This window comes from Bombina bombina, chromosome 2, assembly GCF_027579735.1.
Source record: "Bombina bombina isolate aBomBom1 chromosome 2, aBomBom1.pri, whole genome shotgun sequence".
Taxonomy (NCBI): Eukaryota; Metazoa; Chordata; class Amphibia; order Anura; family Bombinatoridae; genus Bombina; species Bombina bombina.
Genome location: NC_069500.1, coordinates 797572404 through 797585299, shown reverse-complemented (window position 1 = coordinate 797585299; position 12896 = coordinate 797572404). Strand labels below are relative to the sequence as shown.

The following is a 12896-nucleotide window of genomic DNA, read 5'->3' as shown; positions in this document are numbered from 1 at the left end:
AACAATATGTGCAGACCCATTTCTACCAATCTATCTATCTATCTATCTATCTATCTATCTATCTATCTATCTATCTATCTATCTATCTATTTAACTATCTATATCTATCTTTCTATTATCTATCTATCTATCTATCTATTATATATCTATCTTTCTATTATCAATCTATCTATCTATATCTATCTATATATCTATAGCTATCTATTATCTATCTATCTATCTATCTATCTATCTATCTATCTATATCTATCTATCTATTATCTATCTATCTATCTATTATCTATCTATATTTATCTATCTATCTATCACTATCTATCATCTATCTATCTATCTATCTATCTATCTATCTATCTATCTATCTATCTCTATCTATCTATCAATTATCTATCTATCTTTCTATTATCTATCATCTACAGACTTCATATTTTATAGGAATAGCATTAAAATAAACAAAACAAAATGTATTTCTGGACTTTTAAACACAAACATTAGAAACATGGATTTTTTTTTAAGATTGCAATTATTCATCTAATTTTACTGAATGGTTCTTTCATTACTAGTGTTTGTCCTAAAGAAAGGTTTAATCACAGTTATATTTAAAATGGATTAAACTATGTTTGCTAGATTTATATCAACTCATTTCTATGCCATATAAGTGTCGTGTCTACTTGTAGCGGCATTATTTTACCTAAAGGGTCAAGACCTGCTTACTTTCAGAAGCTTTGCAAGTTTAAAATCACCAGACATTTACTGTATATGACCTGCTATATTTCTTGATGTTTGAGTTCAGCTTGTAGGATGTTGAGTCAGTTGTAGTATGTGCTCTTTATAAAAGGCTTATTTAACTCTCATGTAGTATTATTTATATTCTATGCTACACTTAGAGAAATCGTCCTCATGGAGTAATTGCTTTTTGGAATCTCCCCTGAGATTAATTTGCACACAATACAGCAAATCTACAGAACATGATAAGAATTCCAATTTATGATCCCACACTAGGTACATAATCCATTTAAATAAAACACCAACACAGAGGGATAAGGTGTATAGGCCACAGCCAAACTTTATTAAAATGTAACCAAATGCAAATAATCCACAACCATTAACCACATAAGATAAACTTAAGGTGCTTTTCACAATAAACCAATGTGCCTTCAACCGGCTTGCACATCGGGCGCATTTCCCTACAATTTCTCTCCCATCCCTTTGGGATATATCACTTAAAAAATATTTTTTAAGCTTGATATATAACAAACACTCTGTCACCTCTCACCTATAGATAAGCAACCCCCAATCCAGCTAAGGCCTTTAACACCCCTTCGATGATGTCAAAATTGAATAAGAGAAGACCCACCTCATTCAGGGTTACCCCATCCTTCAAAAAGAAGCACATCCCAGACTGTCCTTCAATTTTCATGTGCCAAATACCAAACCCCCAATCTTTGTTACAAACTTACTAATTACCCTATTAACTTCCAGCTACCTTGCGTCCCAAGCCAACCTCCAGACAATCTGAAGTTCAGTTTCAGACCAAATAGTTAAAGGGACAGTATACACTCATTTTCATATAACTGCATGTAATAGACACTACTATAAAGAATAAGATGCACAGATACTGATATAAAAATCCAGTATAAAACTGTTAAAAACGTACTTAGAAGCTCTCAGTTTAGCTCCGTTGAAAAGGCAGCTGGAAAGCCCACTGCAAGTGGGAAATAAGACCCTCACCCTCCCCCTTCTTTTGCATATGAAAAGACCCTTTACACAAGCAGGAGCAAGCTGGAGAAGGTAGCTGACAGTATTAACAAATATACTTTGGGGCTTGGTTAGGAGTCTGGAAATCAGAGCAATGTTATTTAAAAATAAGAAAAACTATACATTTATAAAACAACAACTTTATGGGCTATATAAATAGGTCATCTACAAAACATTTATGCAAAGAAAAAATGAGTGTATGATGTCCCTTTAAACTGGGAACAACTTCTTAAGTCTTCCAATATCTCTCTAAACATTTTCCACCAAATCTTTTTGCAACATAAAGCCTAAGGGCTAGACTAAAAGTGGCGCTAACTGAGCTCAAAGTAAAAATGTAACAAGGTCAAGTTAGTTCTGTTGTTACGAATTGAAAATAAAAAGAAACTTCAGTAATTTGTATATTGTGACCGTACTAACTTCTACTCTCCATAGGTTTTTATGTAGCACATTATAACAAAAAAAATAATAGTTATCACTCACGCACTAACCCAACACCACACTAGACAAACTGTGCTAAACCCTAAGCGAGTTTGAAATACCTTACAGTCCCTTCACATAGAAGAAAATATTTTTATTTTTAAACAGATATATATGTTTATATATACACATATATATGGTATATACAAATATTTATAGATAGATCTATTTAAAAATAAAAATCTAAGTGAAGAACATAGGAATTTTAAGTATTTCTGTTCACAACACATCAAAACATATCACAATTGATTAAAATGAATTTGTATGTTTCAATGCATTCGACTAAAAAAGGGCTCACATGTGTATATACTGTATATGTGTATATATGTATGTATGTGTGCACATACATATTTACACATATAAGCACATAAATGCACATGAATACACATATATACACATATATAGACATGTATGTATACACACATAAACATGTTTATATACCAGTTAGCGGGTTTCCTGCTGTTCTGTGGCTGACCGAGAGTTCCAGGAGCCCGGCCAGCCTAGGAGGGTTTTTCCGGTCAGAGACCAGCTCTTCTCTGACAAAGTAGGAACACAAAATCAAGCAAAGACTCCTATAGATTGCTGTTGCTCAGAGGAGCCCAAAACCGCTGAGAAACAACAGGGGTGAGGTAGTAGAGTGGTAGGGGTTTAACCCTTGCAGCCCAGTGTCGTGAAAGCAGCCTTGGCTGTCTGGTATACGTGACAATTATGTATTTATATTTTGTTATCAGATATAGATAAGACAGGAATATATGTCTATTTGTTTAAATACCTGTTAAATGCATTATTGTTAATTAACTATGCTGAATCGGTGCAAAGCAACCTTCAGGGAAGAGAATACAGCAGGCTATCCTAATCTTTTTCCTTAACTGCACAGGTGTACACAATGATACATGCTCAGATTGTGTGTGTATATATATATATATATATATATATATATGTGTGTGTGTGTGTGTGTGTTTTAGTTTGTGATTGGTCATCAAGAGTAATTTTATTTTTTGAGGGGGGGAAGAAAAATCATTGAAAATAAAAAACATAAAAAAAATGCTCATTTGACAAAATAAAGTTGCAACTCCCTCTCCAATATGTAAGTACATTATCATACAGCTTACAATTTTTATTTTATTTTTCCGGTGCAAGGTCTTTTTATTTTTAAATAACTCTTCCTCTTAAAAAATACAACAATATTTAAAAATACAAACTACTTGTTTTAATGCATTCTAGTTAATTTAATGCATATAGCATAGGGGTCAATTACAATCCTTTAGAAAAAAATTATCAAATAATTTTGCTACAAAAATCCACATATTTATATACTTTAAGGCAGATTCTGTAGAAAATCATTAGATAACCCCTTAGTTATTGTCATGTCCCTTTAATAATAAGGAGGGAAGGAGGAATAAGGATACATTTATGCTATGCCCTCTTTACAATGTCATCACTACAACTGCTTCTTAAACAGAGGGGGTAATGATGGAGTTTGTTAAAATGTTCTGGGGTCCCTACACATTTTGATAATAAACTGTTCAAGGGAGAAAGGAGAACACAAAGGTACAATGGTAGTTGCAATTAGTAACCAAATACCAGCAGTGAAGCAATTAGGCAGAAAGGAATAGGATGTTGTTCCTCCACTTGTTCTTCAAATCTAATGTACATTGTGTTTGGCTAAATGTTTTCAACACTTCACACAATCTTGTTCATAAAGGAACAGTTAAGTAGATTCAATTATTTGTATTAATGTCATGGGACACCTGGGCTGTCTGTGAGTATATGTGTTTGTGTATATTTATGTGTGTGTTGTGAGTGTGTATTTGTGTGCGTGTCTCTTTGCATGTGTATGTGTATCAGGGATATTCAGTCAGGGGAGGCAGAGCCTCACCTGTCATGAAAAGAAAAAAGAAAATCATGTGAAAGTAAAATTAAAATAATAAAAAAAGTCACCAAATCTTCTGTGCTTCACTGCAAATACAAAGAGAGAGGCACTGACAAGCTAAGAAAAAAAGAAAATAATGTGAAAGTAAAAAGGAAATAATAAAAAAACTCACCAAATCTTTGAGCTTCGCTGCAAATACAGGGAGAGAGGCAGAAACAAACTAAGCCTCCCTTGATTGTGCAACCACTTAGATGGTGCTGGATGGAGTGTGGACTCACTGTCTGACAAGTCAGGTGTCACAATTAGGCCAATCACGAAAAAGCCCCAGGTGAGAATGCTATCATATCTGCCTCATGGGGGGGACGTGTCTTGAGCCAGTGTTAGTGTAAGAGAAGCACTCTCTCTGACAATCTGTGAGAGGGGACTACTTAGAAGAGCGAACTCTGGGCGGCAGACTCACAAGGTAGCATTTCAGGAGGTACTAACTGATTGAGCCACTCCCAGCTCCAGCGCTGCCTAGCATGTCTACATCTGGTCTCTTAGGCCCCGGGGCAAATTTCATCCTTCCCCCAGTCTACTCTGCACCACAGGTAAGGGGCTCTGGCTCTTGGGGACTTGTACCTCTCTGCCCCACTCTCCAGACCATCACCCTTTCCTTCACTCCCTCTCTCTCCCTCAGGATTAGAAAGGCCCTGGCTGGAATACAGGTGAGCAGTAAATACTGTGGGGCTGCTGGCCTTTATAATCCTGAGAGACAGAGAGAGAGTGAGGGCTGATCTCAGCTCTTCTGCACCCCTTATCTTGCAGCTGGTGACTAACTGTCATCAGTCTTCCTATTCACTCTCTTATAATTTTTACTAAGGTGGTGTGGCAATTTTCTATAGGAATTATTTTTTTTACATGGTGTTTTGTGTGGGTGGGGCTATTTGGGCAAGGATGGACAACTCTGGTTAGACTTTTAGGGCATCCTGGGCCGGTTTTGGGAGGTCCAAGATTTTTTCATACAGGAACTAGGGCAGAAATATGCAATAAAAAGAGGAAGGTAGAAAGTAGGCAAGAGCCCCCTTTTTTAGGGCTGTCCTACAAATTGCTTTAATATTGGGAGCTTTTTGCATAGACTATCTCACAAGTGTCACACAAATGCATAACCTCTGCTTCCCACTGGCTACCTGGAATTATGTGCTGCTTCTGTCAGTCAATAGGCAGACAGCACAGTTTGACCAATCAGGGAAGAGGGGGTGCAGTTGCAGCTTACAGGAGGAACAACTTTTTAACATTTAGCTTTAAGACTGCATGATGTATTGAGGGGGTGGTAAATTTAAGCTACTTCTATCAGGCCTTTATCTGGATCTGATACTAGCCAGTCCCTCATCAGCCCCTGACCTCACCCCATGTCACTGATATGTATGCGTATGTGTGTTGTGAGTGTCTATGCGTATGTGTGTTGTGAGTGTCTGTGTGTGTGAGTGAGTGTGTTGTGAGTGTGTATATATGTATGTGTGTGTATACAGTATGTATATGTGTGTCTGTAAGTATGAGTAGGTAAGTGTGTATGTATTAGGGAGTGTGTGTATGTATATGTGCTTAGTGTATGCATATGTATGTAGGTGTGTGTGTGTGTGTGTGTGTGTGTTGGGAGTGTGTATACTATGTATGTATGTGTGTGTATGTATATGTGTATTTGTATGCATGAGTAAGTATGTATGTATAAGTGAGTGTGTGTATATATATTTGTGTGTGTGTTGTGAGTGTGTATGTATGTGTTTCTGTTTGTATTAGTAATTGTGTGTTTTTATTAGTGTGTGAGCATATATATTAGTGAGTGTGTGTATGTATATATATGTGTGTATATGTGTGTCTGTGTATGTAAATGTATGTATGTGTGTGTGTGTCTTTTGTGAGTGTGTGTGTATGTATGTGTGTATATGTATGTATGTGTGTGTGTATGTATATGTGTGTTAGTATGTATAACTGAGTGTGTATGTATTAATGAGTGTGCGTGTATGTATATGTGTGTGTGTGTGTATGTATTCAGTATGTACATATATGTGTGTCTGTTGTGAGTGTCTATGTATGTATGCGTGTCTGTTTCTATGAGTAATTGTGTGTATGCATTAGTGAGTATGTGTGAATGTATATGTCTGTGTGTGTTGTGAGTACGTGTGTGTGTATGTATGTATGTGTGTGTATTTATATGGGTGTCTATATGTAAGAGTAAGTGTGTATGTATTAGTAAGTGTGTATGTACAGTATGTATGTGTGTCTCTTTATATTAGTAATTGTGTGTATGTATTAGTGAGTGTGTGTGTATATGTATGTGTGTGTGTGTGTCTGTGTTGTGAGTATGTATGTGTATGTATATGTGTGTCTATGTGTATGACTATGTGTGTATGTATTAGTGAGTGTGTGTGTGTGTTGTGAGTATATGTGTGTGTGTATGTATATGTGTGTCTATATGTATAAGTGCGTATGTATTAGTGAGTGTGTGTATGTATAACTGTCTGTGTTGTATGTGTGTGTATGTATATGTTTGTCTATATATATGAGTAAGTGTGTATGTATTAATAAGTGTGTGTGTATCTATATGTATGTGTGTTTACATATATGTGTGTCTTTATGTATGTGTATGTATGTATATATGTATGTGTTGTGAGAATGTGTGTATGTGTGTGTGTATATGTGTATCTATATGTATTAGTAAGTGTGAATGTATTAGTGAGTGTTTGTATGTATAACTGTCTGTGTTGTGAGTATGTGTGTGTGTGTATGCATATGTGTGTCTATATGTATGAGTGTGTATGTATTAATAAGTGTGTGTGTTGTGATGTGAGTGTCTTTGTTTCATGTTTTGCTTAATGTGAGGTAGGCACATAGCTAATTTTGTACCTCTTTAAATATGTGCACACATTTTAGTCACTTGGCCAAATTTTTGGCGCTCACTGCTCAAAATAATTAGAGGGAACATATGGATTTACAATTGTTGTATTATTCTCAATCTATTAGAAAAACAAATATCAAATGATTTATCTACAAAAATCCTCTAAGAATTGAATGGTGATTTTTGGTAGAAAGTAAAAAGATAAGCTGTTGTAAAGAATTATAAACAACCCATAAATCCCCAATGAAATGCTTTTTTATATCATAAGAAATAAATTGCTCTGTGTATCCTAGAAAAATAATTGGACAATAATTGACTTCTATATCCGTTTATTCTTCCTGATAATGATTTATACAAAAATATGAAGAAAAGCTAATGGACATTCTAAATATGATTAAATAAAACCTTAAAATACATTACAAACATTTTATGTTTGTTTTGCTAGATGTGTTCATATATACAAATTTCTTAAAAAACTCTCTGATCTCCTGACTCCGAAAACTATATATTATGGGATTAAACAAGGGAGTCCATACTGTATACAATAAGGAAATAATTTTTCTTACATTCCTTGATTGTCCTTGTGATGGAACTATGTAAGTTGTTATCAGTGTCCCATAATAAGTGCAAACAACAGTCAGATGTGCGCTACATGTTGAGAAAGCCTTATTTCTGCCAGTGATTGAGGATATATTAAGAATGGCAATAGTTATATATATGTACGTTACAATGATGAAGGCAATTTGAAAAACACCAATGTGTAAAGCTACTAATGAAGTTATTATTTCCAAAATGAAGGTATCAGAACATGAGAGTTCCAGGATTGGAACAAGGTCACAGAAAAAGTGGTCAATTACATTTGACCCACAGAATTGCATTTGACTTACAAGAAGCCCTAATGGTATTGATAGGACAAATCCCAGTATCCATGACCACAAAACAAGGTGCAGACACACATTTGAGTCCATAATGTTGATATAATGCAAAGGTTTACATATGGCTATATATCTGTCATAGGACATCACTGTGAGTAAACAGCATTCTGTAATGGATGAAGCTCCAAAAATGTAGAGCTGAGAAATACAGTTTCCAGTTCCCATGAAACTTTCATTTGCCATTATAGCATATAAAGAATTGGGGATAATATTTGTAGCCAACAAAATGTCGGAGATAGACAGATGTTTAAGCATAAAGTACATAGGAGAAAACAGCTTTTTGTTGATTGACACCAGTGTGATGATGAGGATATTTCCAGCTATAATCATTATATAAATCACGAGGAGTATAATAAAAACGAATATCCTGAAGTTCTTTAGATGCTGAAATCCGACAAGTAAAAATTTTGTAACAGATGTCTTGTTACCTCCATCCATTGCCTGACAAGAAGACAAAATGTTATTCATTTTATATTAATCAATTTAAAATAATACACAATATTATAAAATAAAAAAAAAGATCTTGAATGAGACTACATCCTCTTTTTACTTGTATTACTTTCATGGGGCAGACTGCATGGCTTCTAATTGGTTATGCCGTGAGTGGCAGGGTAATTTGGAAAACTGACCTTTATGGGGCTAAAGTATTAATTACAGAAATTTTTAATTTAAAATTTAATTTAAATTTTTTTTAGTTACTACTCCTTTAAAGTCCATAAATTTGCATTTACCAGGTTAGTGCATTATACTATCTTTTAGTCGTTCACAAAACTTATAAAGGTAGTCCAGGACATGTGCATACATGGGGAGGGCATTTGATCACATTTAGGCAGTGATTAAAGTGAAGCTTAGGGAAATGTGGGGGTTTTTGAGTGAGGTTATTTAAGTGTAGGTAAGACAGAAGTGAGCCTCTTTCTCTCCGACCCTCCCACCCTCTCCCCACCTCTTTTTTAATTTGATGTTTTGTTGTAGCTCTTGGGGTTGCTTGCTGGGTGGATTTAACTTTTTAGTTGAAGGGGTGTACCTCCTGGTTGTCCAGGGGAGACTGATATTTCAGTGATGGAAGTTTACTGGGGTTAATTGGGGTTATGTGGTGGGAAAGCACCCTGGGGTATTTGGGTCTGATCACTATTATGGTTATTGAGGCATTTATAACCCATTCTACTGTGCCTGTTTTTATTTTGAATTATTGCCATATAAGGGGTCAGGCATAGATCAAACAGACACTGTCCAGGCTCTGATGGACAGTGTCTGTGTGTGTTTATGTAAATGTATGTGTGTGTGTATATATATATATATATATATATATATATATATATATATATATACAGGGAGTGCAGAATTATTAGGCAAGTTGTATTTTTGAGGATTAATTTTATTATTGAACAACAACCATGTTCTCAATGAACCCAAAAAACTCATTAATATCAAAGCTGAATAGTTTTGGAAGTAGTTTTTAGTTTGTTTTTAGTTATAGCTATTTTAGGGGGATATCTGTGTGTGCAGGTGACTATTACTGTGCATAATTATTAGGCAACTTAACAAAAAACAAATATATACCCATTTCAATTATTTATTTTTACCAGTGAAACCAATATAACATCTCAACATTCACAAATATACATTTCTGACATTCAAAAACAAAACAAAAACAAATCAGTGACCAATATAGCCACCTTTCTTTGCAAGGACACTCAAAAGCCTGCCATCCATGGATTCTGTCAGTGTTTTGATCTGTTCACCATCAACATTGCGTGCAGCAGCAACCACAGCCTCCCAGACACTGTTCAGAGAGGTGTACTGTTTTCCCTCCTTGTAAATCTCACATTTGATGATGGACCACAGGTTCTCAATGGGGTTCAGATCAGGTGAACAAGGAGGCCATGTCATTAGATTTTCTTCTTTTATACCCTTTCTTGCTAGCCACGCTGTGGAGTACTTGGACGCGTGTGATGGAGCATTGTCCTGCATGAAAATCATGTTTTTCTTGAAGGATGCAGACTTCTTCCTGTACCACTGCTTGAAGAAGGTGTCTTCCAGAAACTGGCAGTAGGACTGGGAGTTGAGCTTGAATCCATCCTCAACCCGAAAAGGCCCCACAAGCTCATCTTTGATGATACCAGCCCAAACCAGTACTCCACCTCCACCTTGCTGGCGTCTGAGTCGGACTGGAGCTCTCTGCCCTTTACCAATCCAGCCACGGCCCATCCATCTGGCCCATCAAGACTCACTCTCATTTCATCAGTCCATAAAACCTTAGAAAAATCAGTCTTGAGATATTTCTTGGCCCAGTCTTGACGTTTCAGCTTGTGTGTCTTGTTCAGTGGTGGTCGTCTTTCAGCCTTTCTTACCTTGGCCATGTCTCTGAGTATTGCACACCTTGTGCTTTTGGGCACTCCAGTGATGTTGCAGCTCTGAAATATGGCCAAACTGGTGGCAAGTGGCATCTTGGCAGCTGCACGCTTGACTTTTCTCAGTTCATGGGCAGTTATTTTGCGCCTTGGTTTTTCCACACGCTTCTTGCAACCCTGTTGACTATTTTGAATGAAACGCTTGATTGTTCGATGATCACGCTTCAGAAGCTTTGCAATTTTAAGAGTGCTGCATCCCTCTGCAAGATATCTCACTATTTTTGACTTTTCTGAGCTTGTCAAGTCCTTCTTTTGACCCATTTTGCCAAAGGAAAGGAAGTTGCCTAATAATTATGCACACCTGATATAGGGTGTTGATGTCATTAGACCACACCCCTTCTCATTACAGAGATGCACATCACCTAATATGCTTAATTGGTAGTAGGCTTTCGAGCCTATACAGCTTGGAGTAAGACAACATGCATAAAGAGGATGATGTGGTCAAAATACTCATTTGCCTAATAATTCTGCACTCCCTGTATATATATATATATATATATATATATATATATATATATATATGGATGTGTGTTTATGTAAATGTATGTGTGTGTACATGTATATATATATATAAATATATACATGTATGTGTGTGTTTTTGTGTATGTATGTTGTGTGTTTATATATATATATATATATATATGTGTGTGTGTGTGTGTTTGTATATATTTACAACTTTAAATGCGAGATAGAGTGACCATTCCAGACGTGTAAAAGATATAAAACATTCAATGCTTTATTGTAGACATTAAAACATAGCGGGCAACACCACTCCACACACCTCAGCTGCTATCCAATGTGTTTACTGCCGCTACACGGCACTTCGTCAGGGATATTGTCAGCTGTTGCACATTCACCTTAAATAGACCTGTTCGATATGCGCATCTTAAAGGAACAGACATGAATACGAGTATAACATATATCTAAAAAAATGGCTCTGTACAAGTTAAAAGAACTTAAGTATAACAGACTGAGTACCTTCCTCATCTACTTACAACATTACGATAGCTAAGCATCCGATAATATTATTATATCTACCTGCTTGTGAACAGCTACCTAGCAAAACTTAATTTTAATGAAAAAAACTAAATTATACAAATATATAAATATACAAAGCAGAAAAGAAAAATAAAGAAAACAATGAAGAAAATAAAAGAAAAACAACCTCATTGATGTTATGGTTACTTAACAAAACAGAGCAATGTAGCACCGATAGCCACATTATTTAAATAGTCCCTCTCTCAGACCAATACCTAAGAAACTGAGGTCACCCGCTAGTTAGACGATTAAGAGACAAGAACATAGCAAGAATACATAACAGCCATACGAAAAGAACGAAAAAAGCATGACATATAGCACCATATAGTTAAATTGTCTCTGGTAATTGAAGTGTGGCTAGATCAAAGCCCTATGTTATACTGTATTCTTCTGAATTTCTTCATTAAAGGGGCAGTAAACCTAGAAAATAATGTTATATAATTCTGCACATATTATTCAACATAATATTGCCGGTGAAATTTGATTATAAAAGAGGATTTTTCAGACCGCCACTCTTGCTCTACTGAGCGGGTCTGGTTTTCCCCCTGAGTGCATCTGGGCAGCTGTCTAGTCACAGCCCGGCCTGATCGAGCCATTACGCTCAATGCAGCTCGCTCCTGCTCTGTCTGATAGCGGGAGTGAGCTGCATTGAGTGTAATGGTGCGATCGGGCCGGGATGTAACTAGACAGCTGCCCAGATGCGCTCAGGGGTAAAACCAGACCTGCTCCGTAGAGCAAGAGCGGCGGTCTGAAAAGCCCTCTTTTTTTTAATCAAATTTCACCGGCAATATTATGTTGAATAAAATTTGGCTAAGATAATGTTATATAATTCTGCACATGATAAAATAGTATAATTAGAGTTAGGATATCTACATATGCTATTAAGAAATTTTGCTAATATGGTATATAAAGAGTTAAGTGTTGTTGTGATGGGTGTGTCCTAATGGGTATTTAAGGAGGATGTGAAAATTGTGTATTTATGGCATGAAGAAGGACATGTAGTCCGAAACGTCGCTGTCTTGTTTGTGCTCCTGGCTATGAAATAAATACTGAAGAAATTTCCATTGGAGTGCTGCTATTCTTTCTATTTTTGATTATTTGGTGCTGGGTTGTGCAGTACCCATCTATAGCATGCACCTAATATCACTGCAGTGTGTGCTGGACTTTTTGTGATATTTTAAACCTGATTAGAAAACAGGTAAAAAAAAATAAATATATATATATATATATATATATATATATACTGTATATAAAATACTAATAATACTAATTAAATTATAATAATATATATATATATATATATATATATATATATATATATATATATATATATATATAAATCTAATGTAGGAAGTATATGTACACCTATGTGTCGAGTAGCATATACCAGAGTGCTAAACTGTCAAGACAAATGTAGAAGTTCCTTTAGACAGCACTCTATGGACTTTTTTCATATTAAAACATAGCGTTTATTTCAAGATCCATATAAAATTATCCCTTGACATTTCACTACCTAACTGGTATCTTTA

General features: G+C 35.6%; 1 protein-coding gene across 1 annotated transcript; it reads right to left on the bottom strand.

Moving 5' to 3' along the window:
- Window positions 1–7399: 7399 nt before the first annotated feature.
- On the bottom strand, window positions 7400–8356 carry LOC128647284 (olfactory receptor 6C3-like). Its single transcript, XM_053700077.1, has one exon. It carries the CDS (start codon window positions 8354–8356, stop codon window positions 7400–7402), a length of 957 nt encoding a protein of 318 aa, XP_053556052.1.
- Between the last annotated feature and the right edge of the window lie 4540 nt (window positions 8357–12896).